Source organism: Orycteropus afer, unplaced genomic scaffold, assembly GCF_000298275.1.
Source record: "Orycteropus afer afer isolate SDZICR_OR568_19922 unplaced genomic scaffold, OryAfe1.0 scaffold00060, whole genome shotgun sequence".
In the NCBI taxonomy this organism is placed as follows: Eukaryota; Metazoa; Chordata; class Mammalia; order Tubulidentata; family Orycteropodidae; genus Orycteropus; species Orycteropus afer.
In genome coordinates this window covers 3,059,624-3,084,230 of record NW_006921647.1, presented here as the reverse complement: position 1 = coordinate 3,084,230, position 24,607 = coordinate 3,059,624, and the positions used below count along the sequence as shown (strand labels likewise).

General features: G+C 37.5%; 1 protein-coding gene across 1 annotated transcript in view; it reads right to left on the bottom strand.

The window, feature by feature from the left end:
* ASPH (aspartate beta-hydroxylase) overlaps nt 1-24,607 on the bottom strand; it is a 294,530-nt gene that overhangs the window by 169,263 nt on the left and 100,660 nt on the right. Inside the window, exon 14 of the mRNA XM_042780764.1 lies at nt 4,515-4,556. Coding sequence (XP_042636698.1) covers nt 4,515-4,556 — 42 coding nt within the window. The remainder of the gene's footprint in view (nt 1-4,514; nt 4,557-24,607) is intronic.

The following is a 24,607-nucleotide window of genomic DNA, read 5'->3' as shown; positions in this document are numbered from 1 at the left end:
AAACCCAAGGAGGGGTCGCTATGAGTCAGATCCAACTCAATGGCAGTGAGTAATAATGGAACGGATAGAGAATCTCAGCAGTGAAATAGAAATTATCAAAAAGAAGGAAATGGAAACCTAGAACTGAAAAGAAGAGCAACTAAAATGAAAATTTTCCTAGATAGGGTCAATAGCAGATTTTAAATGTCAGAAGATAAAGTGGTATAAACAATCCAAAGTAAAGGAATAATTTAAGGGGTCTCTGAGGCATTATCAACCAGACCAACACACATGTAATTGAAATTCCACAAGTAGTAGAGAAAGAAGAATAAAAATTTTGGAGAATAAAACTTTGGAGAAATTATGGCTTAAAAATACTTACATCCCAAGATTAAATAAGAACCCATGTGAAAATAATTAGACATATAGACACTTATTGTTCATTCATACTTGATTTTTTTCTACTTGCAAACTCTTTCTTCCCACTATTTAGGCTATTCATATCTCATGTTACCACTATCAGATGAAGAAGCAGTTTAAGGGAAAAAGGATTAACTACGTATTTTTTATACTACTATTTATTTGTCACCAACTATGTTATGGTTAAGTGCCACTACAGGGAGGGGAGTAATGATGCCAACTCCTAAGAAACATTTTGTCTAGAAATTAAAGGACAAACTCAAAGTATATGCTAAGAATCTCTAAAAATGGGTGTCTTGGAAATACATAGGACAAGCACTTCTTCCAGTCTGGTACAGGAAATAAGTGTGTAGTCAAGAAAGCCTTCTGAAAAAGGTAACAGTTAATCTCAGTTCTAAGAAATAGGAGTTTTGCAAGGAAAAGCATTAGGAACAGAGGAAAGCAATAAAAAAATAGCCAGATCCTGAGATGTTCTATGTGCTGTACTAAAGAGTTCAGATTTTATATAAAAATGGGGATAAATGAGCAATGGGAAATCACTTTGCTCAAAATATGCTACATATACTTGTAAGAATCACAGAGAAATTTCATAGGAGGTATTAAAAAAATAACAAGAAACTTCTGAATGATATTTCATTTTCACTTGTGTTTGTTCCATCTGTATTTTCCTGTTGACCACAAAAAATTATCATTGTCTATACGAACCAAACTGATGCAATGGCTAAAATACAGCTACATCAGCCTTTAGGATGCATCAAAAATGTGATTCCTATTAGTATAAATACGACTTGTTTTCTAGTGCCTTCTGGTGTTTTATTAGAGTACAGATCATTAATTTTTAAAAGAATAAAAATAGTAACCAGAAAGTCTTTAAACATATTTCAAAAAACATTCTAAATATATATTGCTAAAGCCTATCCTTTATGTAATGAATGGTATAATGGGATATTAAATATTAGTGTGAATCAAAAGAAAAATTCAGCATAAGTTCATGATCGAAATACAATTTTATCAAACATACACAAGCAAAAACACAATTCCTTTCTGCAGGCATCCTGCTGATCCTCAAACTTCCTTAAGACTCACAAATCAACAACTAATAACTGCCATTTGATACACATTAAATCTGTAACATATTGCTTACTTCTGTATTCAATGCATTTGTCAAAACCCACCTTTATAAGAACCTTAACATCTTGGACTCCTCTCTCTCCACACCGCATGTACTATTTATTAGCAAACCCTACCAAGTTTACAACTGAATATGCACACTAACCACCACTCAGCACTTCTATTTCCACCATCCTAATCTCAGTTGTCATCAACTCCAGTCAGAACTACTGCAGTAGTCACTAAATTGGTCTCCCTGATTCCAATCTTGCATCCTTATGGCCAAAATGAGCTTTCTTTTAAAATATAAGGCAGATCATACAAGTCTCCTGCTCAAATCTCCCAATAGCTTCCCATCTTACTCGAGATAAAATACAAAGTACTTACACAGCCTGCAAAGCCCTACATTATTTGGCCCTGCAAACTCTCTTGTCCCACTCATCTCCTATCACTCTCCCTGCAAACATTTCTCACTAGCCATCTAGCCATACTAGCCCCCTTACTTTTCTACAAACATACTAAGCACACCCCACCTTAGGGTTTATGAATATGCTTCCCCACTCCCTGGAACACTCTTCTCCCAGCTGGCTGCACAGATCATTCCCTTATATCTTCAAACCTGTGCTCCAGTGTCACAGTGTTGAAGAAGTCTTCCCTGAACAGCCTAAGCATATACCAACACCTCTTACCCATTGTCATTCTCTGTTCTCTTTTCTTTTTCGTATTCCTTTTCACATGTATCACTGCCTATTCTAATTTTTTTTAAATCTATTTACCACTCCAATGTGTGAGTGCGTGCATGTGTGTGCACACACACATATACATTCTAAAATGTAAGTGTAACGAGAGCTATGACTTTATTTTATTGGCTATTTTGATTCCAATTCCTAATAGGTACTCAATAAATATGTGTTGGATAAGTAGATGAATAAAAATAATTATTTGATTTTGACATATAATGAGCCATTTCTGCAACACATTATTTTTTATTTCACACATTTTATGGTTGTGGAATATGAAATATGTGGGAAAAGATGACATCCAGTGGGGAGATACTGATACAGCAATTTTATCTAAAACAGATATAAGAATCTGGTTCACTTTAAGAAACTGACATCCCCAAATGAGGGCTTATTTTAGAACAAGCCCTATTCCAAACATGTGATTCCATCAAAATAAACTAAACATACTTCTCCAAAAGAAGGAATCATATGTAATTATTAATCCTAAATAAAAACAATGAAGGTCACTATGAATTGGAATCAACTCAATGGCAGTGGGTTTGATTTTAGGGTTTTTGGAGAAATAATAATGCCCCTAGGACTTACTTCTGAATTTATTTTAGGTAAGTGGCTTATTTGTTTAAGGCCTGTAATTTGAGTTTTCTATTGTATGTAACTGATTTCATTATAATGAAAATGAGATGATTTATAGGTTTGGTTTGAATCTGATACATAACTCAACTTGGTTGCTGGTAGAAGGATTAAAAAAATGGGGCTGATAAGAAAATCAGAATTTTACTTGAAAGAATTCATTCTCCTCACCAATGTACAATAGGAAAAGAAGTATAAATGGCAAAGAAGATTTGTTTATTTTCTCCTTTCTCTGTTACACTCTATTGTTGTTGTTGTTGTTACGTGCCATTGAGTCGGACCCGACTCATAGTGACTCCTCCTTGGGTTTCCGAGGTGGTATCACTACGGAAGTCGATTGCCCAACCTTCCTTTCGAGAAGTGGCTGGTGGGTTTGAACCTCCAGCCTCCTGGTTAGCAGTCAAGTGCTTTATGCACTACACTACCAGAGCTCCTATGTTACACTCTGGGACCTAGACTTCTAAAGAGTGAGACTTCAGTGAACTTGATCTCTGAGGGCTGTCTCAGGCTGCTACAACAGTGGGCTTTGCTTTGGAGTCACATTATGAAATCTTCACTGGACCAAGGCAAATAAGTGAGGGGGACGATTTTAGTAAACTTTCCTTAAAGTTAAATGTGTCAATTAAAAAAAAAAAAAACACTGTACTTTATTCTTAAGTTATGTGTTTCCTCCTAATAAGAGTAAAAATAGCTTTTTTTTTTAATTGACTTTAATAGTAGATGTCGGCTTTTAAAAGTCAGGTTTTAGCAAAATAAAAATTGGCACACCTATGTTAAACCCCAAAAAAAAGATACTGTAAAGTCTACATATGCCTAATTTTATTATATTGTTTTTCCTAAGCAAAGCAACCTGAATTGCAGAGATTTGGAAAAAAATAAAAATTAAAAAAACAATAAGAGGAGACGGCATTTATTTTTTACAGTATTATTTTCACTTTATCTTCATGGTAAGCATACCCTAGAAGGACTTAAGAATTATTATCCTCGTCTGGATGCAGAAACTACAGGTTGAAATGTTTCTGAATAAAGATTTTCTTTTTATGTGCTCCCAGAAGCGTAGGTAAAATAACTCCACAGGTATGCTGAGCTTAGGCACTTTAAGTCACCAAGGAAATCATGTGATCACTCAGGTTTCTTTAGGAATGATAATAGTAGAGTCTCCTTATCTCAGTCTCAAGTTTTCGGTTCTAGCAGAATTCAATCCAGGATTTCTATCTCAGCTCTAGTTCTTATTCTTACAGTATAGAGTTAAAGAGCCTTTGATGCCTATTTGTATTAATACTCATTAACTGAAAGAAAAAAAACAAAAGAAGGAACCCAGTCAACAAATATTTGCCGAGGACCTATTGCGTGCCAGGCAAGGTTCCACAGTTCTAGGCATAGAGGATGCAGAGATGAGCAAACCAGACAAAAGTTGTGTCTTTACAGAACCTTTACCCAATGGGAGGTTCAGACAATTTCTCTCTAGACTTTTAGCTCTTGACTTTTATTAGATAGAATACTAATAAATGTTTCTTGATAAAATCATTGAAATAACAAACTCATTTTTTAACTAGTAATATAAGATAAAAGCATCATGTTACTGATGGCAAATTTCTGCCATTTTAAAGGCTATATATTTGATAATCTCACCTTTTTCTTTTTGTTCTGGATCATTTGTCTTGCTAATTGTTTCTGAAAATAAAAGATAAAACATAATAAGTATTGTGCAAGCCACAATTCAATCTCTCAAGATATAAAACTACATTCAAATTAATGAGAATAAATATAATTCACAGGAGCTCTGGTAGCGTAGTGCCTAAGGCACTTGACTGCTACCCAGAAGTCTAGCAGTCCAAACCTACCAGCCACTCCTCAGAAGGAAGGTTGGGCAATCTACTTTCACAGTGATACTGCCTCGGAAACCCAAGGAGGGGTCACTATAAGTCAGGTCCGAGTCGATGGCACATAACAACAACAACAACAAAATATAATTAAAGAAAACTATGATTATGGCAAGAAGTCCAAGCTGGAGTTCTCCATTTAACAAGCCCCCCAGGTTTCCACAGCCATAGTTGAGCCCCTACAACTCCATCCTCACCACCCACACCACCCTGGAGCACTCAGATTGTGCCTTTATGGTAGACAATGAGGCCATCTATGACATCTGTCGCAGAAACCTTGATATTGAGCGCCCGACCTACACCAACCTTAATAGCCTTATTAGCCAGATTGTGTCCTCCATCACTGCTTCTCTCAGATTTGATGGTGCCCTGAATGTCGATCTGACAGAATTCCAGACCAACCTGGTCCCCTATCCCCGCATCCACTTCCCTCTGGCCACATATGCCCCTGTCATCTCTGCTGAGAAAGCTTACCATGAACAACTTTCTGTAGCAGAGATTACCAATGCTTGCTTTGAGCCAGCCAACCAGATGGTGAAATGTGACCCTCGCCATGGTAAATACATGGCTTGCTGCCTGTTGTACTGTGGTGATGTGGCTCCCAAAGATGTCAATGCTGCCATTGCCACCATCAAGACCAAGTGCAGCATCCAGTTTGGCTTTAAGGTTGGCATTAGTTACCAAACTCCTACTGTGGTACCTGGTGGAGACCTGGCCAAGGTTCAGCGAGCTGTGTGTATGCTGAGCAACACCACAGCCATTGCTGAGGCCTGGGCTCGCCTGGACCACAAGTTTGACCTGATGTATGCCAAGCGTGCCTTTGTTCACTGGTACGTGGGTGAGGGGATGGAGGAAGGAGAGTTTTCTGAGGCCTGTGAGGACATGGCTGCCCTTGAGAAGGACTATGAAGAGGTTGGTGTTGAAGGAGAGGGTGAGGGAGAAGGAGAAGAGCTTCTATGTTAGCTGACGTCAAAGCTTTCTGATTACACTGTCTTCACTATCAATCATGATTATATCTTATTTTTCCATGTGTACCTGTAAGATTTTCCCATCATGTCTCAAAGTAAAAATATTAAGGAAGGAAAAAAAGAAAAAGAAAACTATGTCTGGTCACATAATTTAATTTTATTCAACCTTGAATTTTTTACACATGGAGTTTACTATAAAATGTTCAAATTTAGCTAATTTTAATGACATATAAAAGAGTATTGATGAGGTATCAGGTAAGATAAGAGAATTGGGAGTGCATGATCTCTACCAACTCTAAGCATCTAACAGGTTTAAAGGCAACCTGGGATGGGGAGAAGACCAAATCAAAGCTTGTACATTATTTTTACTGTCTCCTGGTGGCATAGTGCCTAAGGCATTTGACTGCTAACCAGAAGGCTGGGGCTTCAAACCCAACAGCCACTCCTCGGAAGGAAGACTGGGCAATCTACTTCCGTAGATACTGCCTCGGAAACCCAAGGAGGGGTTGCTATGAGTCAAACAGACTCAACAGCAGTGAGGTTTTTTTTTTAGTATTAAAACCATAGACTACATTTATAATAGCCACCATGTGCTTTAAGGAATACAGCATGCCATGTTACTTGGACACCAATCTCATCATTCAAGGACTCAACACACTCGGGACAATCCATTGGTGGCTCCTGTGATTGCCAAGGAGCCTGAGATAAGTCAATTACAGTTTGCATCTCTCCCACAAAAGGGGCAGTGAAACAACACTGATCAAGGACCATTCACCCCTATAAGGAAAACAACAGCATGACTTAACCTGTATTAAAAACTGTATCGAGTCTGTTTTATAGACTGTTGTTGTTGCTGTTAGCTGTCATTGAGTCGACTCAAGATTCATGGCTATCCCATGCACAGTGGGATCAAACCATTGAGACTCACAGGGTTACGGTCTGATTTTCAGAAGTAGATCACCAGGCCTTTCTTCCAAGTCTATCTAAGTCCAGAAACTCCTCTGAAACACACAACATGCAAGCCTCCACTGACAGATGGGTGGTGATGGCACAAAGTTCAGGAATCGAACCCTGGTATCCTACAGGAAAGAAGTCTACCATTGAATCACCACTGCCCCCTAATATAGATAAGGATCTACTGAATTTTTAAGTACATCCTGGAGATCATATTCCCAAGTATATATTCCTTCCTAGCTTTTCTAGGAATACATGTGTACATGTATGTGTTGGGGTATGGGTAGGAAAGTTTGGGAGACTGATCAAAAAACCACAGACTCTGTCCTTTCCCCACCAAACTCACTGCCATTGAGAGGATTCCAACTCATAGAGACTCTATAGGACAAAGCAGAACTGCCCCATAGGGTTTTCAAAGCTGTAAATCTTTATGGAGGCAGACTGCCTCTTCTTTCTCCTGCAGAGTGGCTGGTGGGTTTGAAATGCCAACCTTTTGGTTGGCAGCCAAATGCCTTAACCATTCATTGTACCACCAGAGCTCCTTTCCTCTTCCCACCCATTGCCATTGGGTCGATTCCAACTCATAGAAACCCCTATTAGGTTTCCAAGGCCATAAATCTTAATGCAAGTAGATTGTCCCCATCTTCCTTCTGCAGAGCAGCTGGTGGATTTGAACTGCCAACCTTCTGGTTAGGAGTCAAATGCCTTATTAGCCACTGCACCACCAGAGCTCTTTTCCTTTCTCAACCATAGGTATGAAAGGGTATGGGTGCAGTCAGGGGGTATAATCATGGCGTGTTAACACAGATCTGTCAGTCCTCAGATTTCCACATTCATTCAAATAAAGCACTTCATTTTTGGGGGGTGGGGGCACGGGGAGGATGAAAAATAAATCTGTGGCAGCTTCTGAACAGGAGAGAGGTTTTCATAGGTCAAGTGCTTTTGCTACCCTAGATGAGAGGAAGAAAAGGGAACTGACTTTGAAACCTGCAATGTGCCAGGCTTAGTGTTAAACCATCACATGTGAATTCCCTAGTCTCCTGACACCCTCTGGGGAGGTATTATAATCCTCTTTGTTCAAATAAGGAAGCTAAGGATGAGAAAGTAGAGTACACAAGGTCATCAAGTCCAGTAGTTTATATGATTCCTGCACATGTGTTGTTTGCAGTATACCATGTCGTACTTTTTCAAAAAAAAGAAAAAAAATTAAGGGGTAGAGAAGAGCAGGTCTTAACTTTTACAAGAGCAGTTTCTATAAAGTGGACATGCCTTTTGGACAGTGCTGCAGGAGGTATGCAGGACATAAAAGATTTCCAGATCTCTAGTGAATGTTCTAGGATTTCTGACTTTTCAAACTATTACCTCATCATAAAATTAGTAAGCTAAAATCAATAATTTAGTACCATTTACTTGTTAAATATTAATTGAGCATCTAATGTCTGCTTGACTCTGTTGCAGGCATCAGGGATGACACAACAATGTAGAAAGTGTCAAAGATCTTGGTTCTCCAGGAGCTCTTTCTAGCAGCCTCAGTAGTTCCTGCAGGAAGAATATTGACCCTCTTCATCCTCCAGTATTCCATTTCCTGAAATGAGGTTTGTGTGATTTGGAAAAATAAACACAGAAAGCAAGTTCTGTGTATAACACAAGTTCTAATTAGAGAGAACAGGTGGGAGTTGGTCATGAAGAGGAGTGTAGTCAGCTCTCCAAAGATCTTCCTGTCCCTGGGGACAAATAAGGGAAGAGGGGCTGATTTTAAGTGGCCACATTTCAAACAGACGTCATACATGTTGCTTCCAATGCATTAGAGTCCTGGCCAGGTCTCTCCATGTGCTTTGGACTTAAAGTCCTCCCAGGACCTCACAGGGTGAGTATGGCTGTGCATGCCTCCAGGAAAAAGGGGCCCCATCTTTCTCTCCCTCCCATGCAGTACCTGGAGTGGGCTGAAGGCCTGGCCAAGATCATTCCAGGCCCTTTTCTTTCCTGTGTTCCCCTCTATCCCTCACTTCACATCAACAGGCTGAGATCTGAGACATGCTTGGGTATGAGGAAAAATGCACAGAGGAGGCATTTCAAGTTCTCTGCTTTTCAGTAACTAAAACTTCGTTATGAGGTCCAGCTTAACTCACTATTACTCTGTACAGCTAATAATAAAGTATTATTTTGTCTTATTTTATATGCTTCCCTGGGAGAACTTATATGGACCTCACTGAGGCACAGAGGAAAATAACTGACTGAGCTCTTACTATATACCAGGCATTGTTCTAAACACTTAACACAGATTATCTCACTGAACCCTTTCATTAACCCTGGGAGGTAGTTTTAAAAAATAAGGAAACTAAGGCTTAGTGGCTATGGAACCATGCTCAGGGTTACAAAACAAATAAAACCCACTTCAGAGGTCATACTCTATAACAACACTGCTTTATTCACACGATATACACCCCCATAAATGCAGCCCATAAATTAGAGGGGGCCATTATCTGCTCAGATTAACTCTGAAAATCACAAAAGTACAAAAACAAAAAATAAGATTTCTATATGGCAAGTTCACTTGTAACCCATATTCAGTATTTAAACACGCATATGCAAAAAGAAAAAGATTGTATGCATTTTTTATCTGTATTAACAGTACTCTTTTAAGACTCTATATCATTTAAAAAGAATAATAAAACCTTGTGAGAAAAATGAGATCTGGATCTTTTAAAAGCTGTCACTCAACGATGTTGTTGTTGGCTGCCGTCGAGTCATGCACAACAGAACAAAACACTGCCCAATCCTGTGCCAGCCTCATGATCCTTGATATACCTGAGCCCATCATTGCACCCACTTTTGTCAATCTACCTTGTTGAGGGCCTTCCCCTTTTTTGTTGACCCTCCACTTTACCAAGCATGATATCCTTCTCCAGAGAATGGTCCCTTCTGACAATATGACCAACGTAGGTGAGACAAAGTCCAGCAATTCTTGCTTCCAAGGAGCATTCCAGTGCACTTCAGGACAGATTTGTTAGTTCTTCTGGTACTCCATAGTACTTTTAGTATTCTTCTTCAAAAGCACAACTCAAAAGCATCAACTCTTCTTCAGTCTTCCTTGTTCTTTGTTCAGCTCTGACATGCCTAAGAGGTGACTGAATATACCATGGCTTCGGTTAGGCGCACCTTAGTCTTCAAGAAGACATCTTTACTCTTCAGTACTTGAAAGGGGTCTTTTGCAACAGATTTGCTCAATGCAATATATCATCTGATCTCCTGACTGCTGTTTCTACTGGTATTGATTGTAGAACCAAGTAATATGAAGTCTTTGACAACTTTGATCTTTTCCCCATTTATTGTGATACTGCTTATTGGTCCTACTGGGAGGGTTTTTGTGTTCATGTTGGGGTGTAATCCATACTACAAATTGTAGTCTTTGATCATCCTCAGTAAGTGCTTCAAGTCATCTTCACTTTCAGCAAGCAAAGTTGTGTCATCTGTGTATCACAGGTTTTTAATGAGCCTTCTTCCAATTCTGATGCCATGTTCTTCTTCATATAGTCCAGCTTCTCAGATTATTTGCTCAGCATAGATTGAATAAGTATGGTGAATGAATACAACCATGATGCACTCCCTTCCCAATTTTAAACCATGCAGTATCCCCTTTTTCTGTTTGAACAACCACCTCTTGGTCTATGTACAGGTTTCTCATGAGTCCAATGAAGTGTTCTGGAACTCCCATTCTTCTCAATGTTATCCATAGTTTGTTATGATCCACACAATCGAATGTTTTTGCGTAGTGTAAAAAAAAAAAAAAAAAAAACACTCACAAGTAAAAATCTCTCTGGTATTCTTTGCTTTCAGCCAAAATCCATCTGATATCAGCAATGATATCCCTCATTCCACATCTTCTTCTGAATCCAGCTTGCACTTCTGGAAGTTCTCTGTGAATATACTGCTGCAACTGTTTTGGAATTATCTTCAGTTTTTATTATCTTCAGACTTTACTTGTGTGTGATATTAATGATATTGTTCAATACTTTCCACATTCTGTGGGATCACTTTTCTTTGGAATGGGTACAAATATGGATCTTCCAGTCAGTTGGCCAGGTAGCTGTCTTCCAAATCTCTTGGTATAGCCAAGCAAGTGCCTCCAGCAAGATATCCATTTGTTGAAACATCTCAATAAGTATTTCATCAATTCCTGGAGCCCTGTTCTTCATCAATTCCTTCAGTGCAGCTTCAACTTCTTCCTTCAGTACCATTAGTTCTTGATCATATGCCACCTCCTGAAACGGATGAACACTGACCTATACTTTTTGGTAAAATGACTCTGTATTCTTTCCACCTTCTTTTGATGTTTCCTGCATCATTCAACATAATCTTTCAATATTGCAATTTGAGGCTTAAATTTCTTCTTCAGTTCTTTCATCTTGAGAAATGTCGAGCATGTTTGTCTGTTTGGTTTTCTAACTCCAGGTCTTTGCACATTTCATTATAGTAATTGACTTTGTCTTCTCAAACTGCTCTTCAAAATCTTCTGTTCATCTTGTCAATTCTTCCATTTGCTTTAGCTACTCTCTGTTGAAAGGCAACTTTCAGAGTCTCTTCTGACATCTGTTTTGATCTTTTCTTCCTTTCCTGTCTTTTTAATGACCTTTTGCTTTGTTTATGGGTGATGTTCTTGATGTCATCCCACAATTCTTCTGGTTTCCGGTCACTGGTGTTCAATGCATCAAATCTATCTTTAGATGGTCTCTAAATTCAGGAGAGATATAATCAAGGTCATACTCTGGCTCTCATGGATTTAATTGTCTTTAGCTTCAACTTGAACTTGCACATGAGCAGTTGATGGTCTGATCTGTTCCATGATCAGCTCCTGACCTTGTTTTGGCTGAAGATAATGAGCTTTTCCATTGCCTCTTGCCACAGATGCAGTCAATCTGATTCCTGTGTACTCCATCTGGTGAAGTCCACTTGTACAGCTGCCATTTGTGTTGTTGAAAAAAAGTACTTGGAATGAACGTCATTGGTCTTGCAAAATTCTATCATGCCATCTCCAGCATTATTTCTATCACCAAGGCCAAATTTTCCAATTATCAGTGATTCTTCTTTGTTTCCAACTTTTGCATTTCAATCACCAGTGATCATCAATACATCCTGATTGCACGTTTGGCAATTTCAGACTGCAGGAGTTGGTAAAAATCTTGAATTTTCTTATCTTTGGTTTTGGTGGTTGGTGTGTAAATTTGAATAACAGTAGGATTAACTGGTCTTCCTTGTAGACGTATGGATATTATCCTATCACTGACAGGACTGAACTTCATTCTTTGTGATGATGAATGTCAGGCCATTCCTCTTCAATCTGTCATGCCTGTCATAGTAGATTACAACACTGTCTGATTCAACATGGCCCAAATCGGTCTATTTGAGCTCACTAATGCCTAGGATATTGATCTTTATGCATTCTATTTCATTTTTGACAGCTTCCAATTTTCCTAGATTCATACATTGTACATTCCATGTTCCAATTACTAATGGATGTTTGAAGTTGTTTCTTCTCATCTTGAATCATGCCACGTCAGCAAATGGAGGTCCCAAAAGCTTTACTCTATCACGTAATTAAGGTCAGCTCTACTCTGAGGAGGCAGCTCGTCCCCAGTAGTATTTGAATGCCTTCTGATCTGAGGGGCTCCTTTTCTGGCACTGTGTCGGACAATGTTTCATCGCTATTCATAAAGTTTTCCAGTAATATATGAGACAGTAGTTCCCTGCTATTCAATCATTAAAAAAAAGTTTTATGGATTCAACTGTACTGGATCTTACTAAGTCCCAGCCACTGTGCTAAGCTGCCTATGAACCATTCATATCGGACCTAACACAATTCCAAAGCTAATTACCACCCAGCCTGTCTTTCTGAGTTCATTATCATACTGGCATCTGTCTACTCCCAAGACCCAGACCTGAGACTCTGCTTGCTTCCTGAATTCCCACATCATCCAACCTTCAGTACCTTTAATATCTGACACTCCTTCTCCATCTCTATACCAGAATTTACTTGGACACAGCAATATCACTATCACTTGGACTAATTAATCTCTGAACTGGTCTCCTGCCTGGATGTAGGCCTCCCTCCAAGTTTTCTCACATACCATACTGCTGCCCAACTGTTCACTCTAAAATACTGGCTCCATAGCCATGGGCAGGAAGGTGCTTTAGCCTGTCTGACCCTCAAGTCTGAAAGCAGGTAGCAACAATAACATTTGTCTGTTGAGAAAATTCAGCCCCCTAACGTACATGAGGTACTTCGCAAAGTAAACACATCAATAAAAGTAGGGCTGCTTACCATTATCATAATGTCTTTATTTTCATTCTCTTTCTTCTGAGAATGCTAGTAGTAGTAAAAAAAAAAAAAAAATATATATATATATATATATATATATATATATCCCTTTCCAGATCCTGCAGAATTTCTTAATGTACCTGTCTAGTTTTCCTTTTCTCCCCAAAGAATGAGGATTGGAAATAGGAGAGAAGAAAGAGAACTTCCCATATGCTTTTCTGATCTTTCTTCACTAAGACTCATTAATCTCTTTCTAGCACAAGTAAGTTAATACCCTTACAGTATGGCAGTCATGGAGGGCCTAAAACTTCTAGGTTCAGAACAAAAATCTCTTCTACCAATGATGGACATAGGAGCTATTTCATTTTAATTTTGCCCTCCGCAATGTTGCAATAACCAAATCAAAAACCCAAACCCACTGCCATCAAGTCAATTCCAACTCATAATGACCCTACAGGACAGAGTACAACTGCCCCTTAGGGTCTCCAAGTATGTTAATATTTACACAAACAGATTGCCCCATCTTTCTCCCACAGAGTGGCTGGCTGGTAGGTTCGAACTGCTAACCTTTTGGTTAACAACTGATCACTTAACCATTATAACACCAGGGTGCTTATATTGCATAATAATAAAAATTAAAATAAATAAATATTATGCATTGGAAATATATTTAAAAAAAAAAGACAAAGTATTCCTTTGTGATTTTAGTCATAAAAAAGCTATAAGCTTCTTAAATACTAGTAGACATAAAATGAACTGATTTTGTTATATAACATAATTAAAAATATGTACACTTCAAAATAATGACAATATAAAGAATTCTTCTGTATTTTATTGCACTCAAATAACATTAAACAGAGAACATGTACATTATTTTTAGAAAATCCTTTGATGTTGCTCAGCTTGGTACATATTTATAAATACAAGGCTCATTAATTCAGATATATGGAATTAGTATGTATTTGAAGCAGACCACAGCATAATGAATCCATAATTTCCAGAGTTCTAGAGATAATTATATACAAAAATCCAGTAAAACGTGTTTTAGTCATTCATCAGTTGTCTATCACTCCTGTTTCCCTAAAAAAATATGGCTTTATAAAAAGTAGTGTTCTATAATTCACAATATGAACTAAGAGCTTTGTTTGAATGTGAGTATCAATTCTGTACCACCCAAATCACAGCTTTATAAAATTATTGCTTTTCTTAGTATTATTTTGAGTTTCACCACACATTGAGTCAGCATACAGGACTCATTACACTGAAACCATGATCTATAGTGACAAAAATATATAATCTCTTTGATTTTACCACTAAAAGCAGAAAAAAAAAACCCTTATCTTAAATAATGCTAACATAATCAAGAGATACCCCTGATTCATAAGTGAAACCACATCTTATGGCTTTATTTTATAGTTCATGGCTCTTTCAAAATGTCACAGCTACCTTCTTTTCTAACAAATGAATATTGTCATCACAGCAACTATTTCTGAGCCAAAAATAAACCATATTTTCTTTTTAGAAAAAGGAAGTATATCATCAGTTTTAAAAAAAGAAAGAAAAAAAAATAAAAGGCTCATTTGTTGTGAAATAACAGCAGGCAACGGGCTCTCTGAGCACTTTTCTCACATCCTACATCAACTCATCTCGAAGCATGATCGACTATTTAGTGAAAGCATTGCAGTCTTTAATGTGGTGAGGGTATTACTGAATTAGGCAAAGGCAAAGCAAACTTTAAGGTACACACCAGGAACTTATATTGGTCGAAAATTTAAATAAATATCAAATAGACTGCCGCTAGGATATGATCAATATGAGGTGCTAAAAGGCATTTTTTTATCCTAAGTCAGGCCATTCGCCATTTGTTCTAACAAGGACTTTTAATTTTTTACCCGCATTTTGAAAAATAAATTAACCAGGATAATTTATAGTGTCTATTTAAATATTATTTTTTTATAATTAACCTGCTAATTGCTACAAAAATCTTAAAAATCTGAGTTTTAACCTGAATACTCAAAGCTACTGTAGAAATTTTTGATAACGATATCAGTGCAGATATATACCAATTTAAACTGTCACAGCTAATGATGACTTAGTGTTTTTAAGAGTGTTACTACAAGGCACTCTTAATGGCTTTTAAGTCATGTTTAACAGAGCTTGCACACATCAGTCCAATATAGTTAGTGTTAATTACTAATGATATATATTAAAACCCTGCCAAGACAATTACAATTGCTGCTATATCATCAATAAAATTCTTAGCTATTGTCTGAAAACCACATATAAATGAAGGTAAACCTAAAAGCTGTGTCACAAAAAGGAAAAACAGTAACTACAAAAAGAAACCTAATGGATCCACTAATGCTATAAGAAAAGGACATGCAGGAATGTGAAATTACATGTAATTTTTGTCTCTAAAAAAAAAAACACTAAAATGACAGTGGACTACAACTCAATCAAAACATCGTTAGTGTCCATTCCCAAAGATCTTGATCTGCTCAGTAATTACTTCACAAGATCTATCACAGCCATCTTTTGGAGCATATGGTTAGGCTGGTCCTCCTGTGGTAGTAGGGGTAGTCTTTTTTGAAGCTTTAAGTATCTGCAAAGATAAGGGGAAATCTAAATTAAAGGACCAACCAGAAACAGACTGTGAAATCGCTGCATTATCATTTCACTCTTAAAAAAAAAAAAAAGACCCACCAGCAGAAATAAAAGCTTAATTTTCCAAAGAGCAATTTGATAACAGAATGATTAACTACCTAGACAAATCCCTGGGGATTATTTGCAAAGTTGCTGATGAAAATCTGAGGTTTGTTACAGCACCTGAGAATTAAAGTTAAATTGAAAAATTTCAATCTTTGGAGAAAGTGATTCTGCTCTAACTTTCAAAAATTATTTTCTTACCCAAACTTTGCTATCTGATTTACTACTAAAGCATTGGATTTATGTACAATTAGATTAGAAAGGTCTCACGCACATACAGGCCTAGCTAAATTTTCACATAATTTCTAAACCTAGATTAAGCTATGTTTTTCTTCCTTCTTTCCTTTCCTAATTCTCTCCCTCTCTCCTTCTCTCCTTCCTTCTCGCCGTGTATTATCTGCACATGTATGCTGGTGTGTGTATAACCATATGTTTATTCTAGCAGAATTAATTTTGGTGCTAATATGGAACAACTAGAAATTACAAGTACACCTTTATATATCCAACAGCCACCAAAAGACATGCTCAAGAACATTCATAGCAGCTTTTCATAACAGGCAAACTCTGGAGACCCTCAGTCCACCAATAGTAGAATGGATTAAAAAAGAAAAGTAATACATTTGTGGAATAAAATCAAATTATTATATATAACAAGATAGATGAAACTCACATACACGGTACTGAGCAAGAGAAGCCAGTCACAAAAAGTGTGTGTGCATATGAGATTATATTCATATTACATTAAAAATCAGGAAAACCATCTATGAAAATACAGGTAGGAATAGTAGTTATCTTTGGTGGGGACTTTATTGGAAAGGTGTAAGAGGCAGAGACATCTGAGTTCTCTATCTAGATCTAGATAATGGGTAGACGGGTACATGAATATTACTCATTAATCAAGCTGCATACTCAAGATTCTGAGTACTTCCCTGTGTAAATTATAACTTAATAGAAAAAGTTAAAAAAAAAAAACCAAAAAGTTTGACATTATGTTCTCTCAGAATTTAACTATGTAGCTACTCTTTCTGAGGAACAAACATTTTTGTAATCTGTGCAATCAAGAGTTAAAAAAAAAAATTACCTGAGACCACAGAAAGTGTTCGTATAGCAATGAGTATTAATAAAAAGGCAAATAAAACAAAACTTTAGGTGCAGTTTTGAATGATTCAAACACAGGCTCCTAAATGTTTCATCAGAGTACTCCTTTCAGAAGTACAAACTCAACATCTCCAAAACCAGGCTAGTCATCTCCACTGCTACTCTGCTTCCTCTGCCTCGGTGTGCACAAAGGCTCCCCCATTCATCCACAAGGACTCAGACTAGAAACGCAGAAATCATCCTCGACTCCTACCCCTCAGCATCGTCCTCCTCCCATCAAGTTATTTCTAATGCAAATCTCTATGAAACCAATCCCTCTTCTCTACCCACTGTACCACAGTTCAGGCTTCTGTCATTTCTTGCCTGTATTTATGCCCCTTCCTCCTGACTGGTCTCATTGCCTCCTGACAAGATTGATCTTTTCAAGTGTGAATTTAATCCTCTGAATCTCTGTTTGAAATTTTTGAGTCGTTTTCTGTCACTTATAGGCCCAAACCCAAAATCTTAAACTCAGTATATAAGACCCTCCATGAGCTGATGCCTGCTTACTTTTCCATTTTATCTTCTTATGCTCCTACACGGCATACTGCCTGTATGCCTTCATTAAGTTATCCTTCTGCTCTCTATCAGCTCAAACACACAGGAGAAGCCCTCTAATATTAGGTTAGTTATCCCTCCTTCTTTTTGCTTCCCTGTATATCACTCAGAAGCTCTGGTGGCATAGGGGCTAAGGCATTTGACTGCTAACCAGAAGGCTGGTGGTTCAAACCCACCAGTCACTCCTCAGAAGGAAGGTTGGGCAATCTACTCCCATAGTGATAGTGCCTCAGAAACCCAAGGAGGGGTTGCTATGAGTCATATCTGACTTGACAGCAGTGAGTCTGGTTTTGGTTTGGTATGTTACTCAGAGCAGTTAATGACATTGTTTTGTTGCTTTACTCAGCAATATTCCCACTGCACTGGCAACCACTACAGGGTAGGGACTATATTGCTCACCATGTGTCTTCATTGTCCAGCAGAGCCTGGATCATACTGGTGACTCAATAAATATTTATTGAATAAATTTAACTCAATAGTAATAATAATAACAATAATAATAATAATAATAATAATATAATAAATACTTGTTAAACATTAGCCACTAAGAACAATAAAGACAATCCCTGTTCTTGTCTTAGACCTCTTTTGCTGTCACTCTAAAGCTGACTACTGACCTCAATGATCAGTATTAAAAATGCTGGGGACAAAAGGAGTTAAAGTTCTGGAAGGAGCAACAGAGTGAAACCATTATTCTCCAAAAAGTATCCTTTTTCAACAGTGGGGTGAGTTAGAAAAATTATCTCCATTTGCATACACACAAGAGTAGCAGAACCATGCAGCAACAAGGATGGAGAAATACCTCCATTTGAAATAATATAATCTCACAAAACTTAAAATTGTTTTTTTTCCCCCCTGACATGGTATCGCAGAAAAATTGTTAATAGATCCAACTATTAACAATGGCCTTAGAAATAGCACGTGGCAGGAGGTTTTACTTTGCTAAATTACGCAATGAATCCTTCAAAATGATTCAATTTGTGCTATGCGTATTTATGCAGTCATACTGTGAGAAATACCCTATTGGATTTTAAGTAAAAATAGGACTTTGAGGACAAAAGTGAAAATTTGATAAAGGAGTGAAAAAAAAAACCTCACTACTGTAGGATCTGACTCATAGTGACCCCTTGTTGGGTTTTCGAGGTAGTATGACTATGGAAGAAGATCGCCCAACCTTCTTTCTAAAGAGTGGCTGGTGGGTTTGAACTGCCAGCCTTCTAGTTAGCAGTCAAATGCCTTAGGCACTATGCCACCAGATCTCCTCCTGCTAAAGAAGTAGGAATTCCAAAAACAATTTTAAAACAGACAGTAGATTAAAATTTTATATCCTTGTCATAAGCACACAAGAAAGCCAGTTAAAATTTACAAATGTAAAAAATGGTAAAATTTGAACTATCAGACAGTTTAATCTTTCTATCAGGATAATAACAAACCTTTTGGTCAGCAATAGAGTGAGTTAACCATTTGCATCCCCCAGGGGCTCTGTCTGATCCATTCAGTTTAGTAAATGTAAGCCCTGACCAGTTGTGTGCTGGATGGTGAATTAAGAAAGCCAGTTCCTCACTTGCACAATTATCACACAGATACATACATTATTATGCACTTTTATATGTAGCATTAAGGCTATGTAACCTAGACTTCCAATGATCATGGAAGGCAAAGTAATCATTAATTAGGTCACAAGGACCAGAACAAAATTAATTCCCAGCATTTGGCAGAAGTTCTGTTTGAATTTTCTATTGAATAAAAGAATTTTAGGAGGGGAGGATCCAAGATGGTAGACTGCGAAGCCATACATACTATCCAGACCTTCTACAAAAAGATCCAAGAAACCAAGTAAAACAGATATGGATGATAATCCTGGAACCTAAAGCTTCAAAGGAAAGGATAAAGAAGCAGATCAAATATTGATCAGAAGAGAAGAATGACTGAAAACAGCAAACAAGGAGGCATATGGAGTGGTGAATTGCCAACTGGCCTGGCTCACTGTGTTCATTTTGAATTACTGCAGGCAGTGTTCTTATTGGAACAGGAATCAGATATCCAGCTCTGCTTGCCCAGGACTGCACTGGCACCTACATCAGTCATTGGTGGCCAGAAAAGTGTGCTCTCTCTCCTTATCGCCACACGCTCCCAGTGACCAAAAGCATAGCCCCTCCACCCCACCTACTGATGACCAGTCAACCCCCCTCCCACTACCAGTGCTGTGCTGTTTCTTCTTTCTTTCTTTATAGTTCTTCCATCCTCCCTCACCTTGTTTTTGTTTCCTTTTTTCCTACTCTTCCCTTTTCTTTCCCAGTGGTCAGAAGCCAACAACTCTACTCAGCCATACCTGCCACCCACTGGGTAAGTGCCACCACCACCTGCTGTAGTACCACTGGACCAATGACAGATAACCCCACCCAGCCTTGTCTGAGCTGCTCCACAGTATTAGCAATTCATGCCCACAAAACTACCTGCTATCAAACCCACCTGGAGACAGGTGGTGGGTGCCAAACTACTGACCAGGGCAGCACACCTATCCCATTGCCTGGATATAGTGAAAGAAAACAGTACAAAAAAACAAGATGAAGCAAGCCAACATATGTTTACCAAATAAATACAGTAACACTACAATGTCTCAGGGACTGTATATAACTTCAAATCATTAAAAAAAAAAAAAAAATGACCAAAACTTAGGGCTAGAAAATCTTCTGGAGGAATAAATGCTATTGGAATTACCTGGTAATGAATTCAAAAGAATTATATTTAAGTCTATATAACAGATTAGGAAAGAAACCAAAGAAACAAACTACAGACAAGATCAAGAAAAACACAGACAAAACTATACATGAACTCAGGAAAACAATACAAGAGCAAATTGACAAAATAAATGAAAACTTAGATACCATACAAAAACAGAAAATAAAAATCCAGCAGGTTAATACTAAAATTTCAGAAATAGATAACATGTTGGTATGGCAAAGGAGTAGAACTGAATAAATGGAAAATATAAAGATAGGCATTCAAGAACTCAACAAACCCCAAATAGAAGGGATTCTAAAAGAAAATCACCAAAGCATATCATAAAGACACTTTTTAAAACCAAAGAAAAAAAAAGAAACCCTGAAACCAGCTTGGGGAAAATGAAGTTACCTACAAAGGAGAACCAGTAAAACTAAGCTCTGATTTCTGGGCAGAAACCATGCAAAGCAAGGCCACTGGATGGCATATATAAAACCTTGAAAGAAAAAGAACTAAAAACTACTAACCAAGAATTATATAGTCAGCAAAAATGTCCCTCAAGGCAAGGTTGTGGTCACTGCTTGGTCACAGCCAGCTACCCAGTTGAACCTGCGGGCTTGGGACCATAGTTGCAGGGGACATCAAGCTCAATTGGCATAACATACTATACAAAATATTGTTCCACCTCCTACTTTGGTGAGTAGTTTTCTAATTCCAGGTCCCTGTACATTTCATTATAATAATTCACTTAGTCTTTTCAAGCTGCTCTTTGAAATCTTCTGTTCAGCTCTTTTATCTTATCAATTCTTCCATCTGCTTTAGCTACTCTTTCCTCAAGGGCAAGTTTCAGAGTCTCTTCTGACATCAATTTTGTTTTTTTCTCCCATTCCCATCTTTCTAATGACCTTTGGCTTTCTTCATGCAAGATGTTCTTGATGTCATCCCACAATTCCTTTGGTTTTTGCTCACTGGGGTTCAATGCATTAAATCTATTCTTTAAATGGTCTCTAAATTCAGAAGGGATATAATCAATGTCCTATTTTGGCTCTTGTGGACTTGTTTTAATTGTCTTCAACTTCAACTTGAACTTGCAAATGAGAAGTTGATGGTTGGCTCCACAATCAGCTCCTGGCCTTGTTTTGGCTGAAGATATTGAGCTTCTCCATCACCTCTTGCCACAGATGTAGTCAATCTGATTCCTGTGTACTCTATCTGGTGAAGTCCACATGTATAGCTGCCATTTGTGTTGTTGAAAAAAAAGGTATATTCAATGAATAAATCATTCGTCTTGCAAAATTCTGTCATGCAATTGCCAATGTTATTTATCATCAAGGCCATATTTTCCAACTACTCGTGATTCATCTTTATTTCCAACTTTCGCATTCCAATTACCAGCAATAATTAACACATCTTGATTGCATGGTTGGTCAATTTCAGACTACAGAAGTTGGTGAAAATCTTCAACTTTCTCATCTTTGGCTTTGGTGATTCATGAGTAAACCTGAATAATAGTCATATTAACTGATCTTCCTTGTAGGGGAATGGATATTATCCTGTCACTGACAACACTGTACTTCAGGATAGATCTTAAAACTTTCTTTGTGATGGTGAATGGCACGCCATTCCTATTTAATTTGTCACTCCAAGCATGGTGGATCATATGGTTGTCTGATTCAAAATAGCCAAAACCCAGTCCATTTCAGCTCACTAATGTCTTAGATATTGATCTTTATGCATTCCATTTCATTTTTGACAACTTCCAATTTTCCTAGATTCATATTTCATACATTCCATGTTCCGATTATTAATGGATGTTTGCAGCTATTTCTTCTCATTATCAGTCATGCCACATCAGCCAATGGAGGTCCCAAAAGCTGTACTCTACCCACATCATTAAGGTAGCCTCTACTCTGAGGAGGCAGCTCTTCCTCAGTTGTATCTTGAGTGCTCTCCCACTTGAGGACCTCATCTTCCAGCACTGTATCAGACAATGTTTTAGGGCTATTTATAAAGTTTTCCAGTAACATATCACACACTGTTTCACTGCTATTCATAAAGTTTTCTCTGCCCAATTCTTTGAGAAGTGGATGGCCTCTTCCTTCTTCCGAGTCTGTCTTATTCTGGAAGATTCGCTGAAACCTGTCCACCACGGGCAACCTTGTTGGCATTTGTGATGCTGGTGGCATAGCCTCTAGCCTCATAGCAACACACAAGCCACCAGAGTACAACAAACTGACAGACAAGTTTGCCTCCCTTAGCTTCCAAACTGCTCCGCTTGTTTCCTGGTCTCTCTTAGCTGTTCCAAACCACCACCAGCTCACTTCCTGGTCTCCCTTAGCTGTTCCAAACTGCTGCTGGCTCAGTTTCAAACTTGGCTAGATAAAAATAAATTACAGGACAACCTCAAAGAAATCAATAAACTTTCTCACTAAATTTAAAAAGAAAACCATAAAGACTTAGTAAATAGTGAAACAACCGCAATGAAACAAATAATAAGAAAATACATAAACAAAATGAACTTAGCACAGAAAAATATATGGAACAAAGAAACCATGTATACCACATACACACACGCACACAAAGAAATAAAAAAAAAATCACAGCAGTAAATATATTCTTATTACACTGACTGTAAACAGATTGTATGTACCACTCAAGAGAATGAAAGCAGCAGAATAGATAAGAAAACATGATCTGTCAATGTACTGTGTACAAGAGACACATCTTAGAAAAAACAACAAAAATAAGCTAAAAGTAGATGGCTAGAAAAACGTATCAAGCAAATGGAAGCAAGCAAGAGCAAGAATGGCAGTATTAATTTCTGATAAAATGGCCTTTAAGACAAAAAACAGCAAAAGAGACAAGGAAGGACATCATATAGTGATTAAAGGGTCAATCCAAGAAGAGCACATTACCTAACCAATATCAATGCACCCAACGAGAGAACACCAAAATATATAAATCAAATGTTAACAGAATTGAAAAGAAATAGACAACTGCACAATGTTAGGAGACTTTTATACACCACTTTTTATGAAGGGCAGAAAAAGTAGAAAGAAACTCAATAAAGATACAGAAGATCTAAACAACACAGTCAACAACTAGACTTCATAGATGCAGCATATATATAAAGTGTATACCAGTGCACATGGAACATTCTACAGAACACATTAGAAGTTAGACAGAAAGCAAGTATCTAAACATTTAAAAACATCAAAATTCTACAAAGCGTCTTCTCAGGTCACAATACTATAAAATTAGAAATCAACAACAGAACGATTAAGGGGTAAAAAACAAGTACACAGAAACTGAATAACTCCCTACTTTAAAACTGCTGTGTAACGGAAGAAATAAGAAATGAATTAAAAAATTCTTTGAGTCAAATGAAAATGAAAACGTAACATAACAAAATCTTTGGGGAAAAGCAAAAGCAGTGCTGAGAGAACATTTTATAGGAAGAAATGCACACATCAAAAAAGGAAAAGAACCACATGATGATACCAATTGATATAGAAGAGGCATTTGACAAAATCCAACACCCTTCTTGATAAACACACTCAGTGAAACATAAATAGAAGGGAAATTCCTCAACATAATTAAAGGCATATACACAATACCAATGGCTAATATTATTTCCAGTGGACAGAAACTGACAACATTTCCCTTGTAAATGGGAACCATGTAAGGATCTTCTTTATCACCACTCATATTCAATAATGTATTGGAAGTACTTTAAAAAAAAAAAAAAAAGCATCCAAATTGACAAATAAAAAGTAAAACTCTATCAATTTGCAGATGTTATGATCATATACATAGAAAATCCCAGTGACTCAACCAGAAAACTACTGGAATTAATAGAGGAATTCAGCAAAGTAGCAGGGTCCAAGTACAATTGTACAGAACCAGTTGGATTCCTCTATACTAATTAAAAGAACTCTGGAAAGGAAATCAGGAAAACAATACCATTTACAAGAGCTACCCAAAAGATGAAGTACTTAGGAATATATCTAACAAGAGACACAAAAGACCTATGTGAAGAAAACTATAAAATACTACTATAAGAAATCAAAAGAGACTTACATAAATGGAAGAAAATATAATTTCATGGATAAAAAGACTGAACATTGTGAAAATGTCAATACTACCCAAAGCAATCTACAGATATAATACAATCCTGATCCATCAATATTTTCTAAAGAAATGGAAAAAGTAGTCACCAACTTTATATGGAAAGGAAAAACAACTATGGTAAGTAAAGCACTACTAGATTAAATAACAAAATAGGGTTCTGTGATAGTTGAAGATGTGTCAACTTGGCTGGACTTCACTTGTGAGTGGTCGTTCCCATGATGGATCACATGACTGCGTCCTAAGCGGCGGTCAGTCTAGGGGGAGTTTCCCCAGGGGTGTGGCCTACCTGTAACACTATCCCAGGAACAAACTGGAAAAACGGCATTCCAGATATATGCTTCCTGGAGC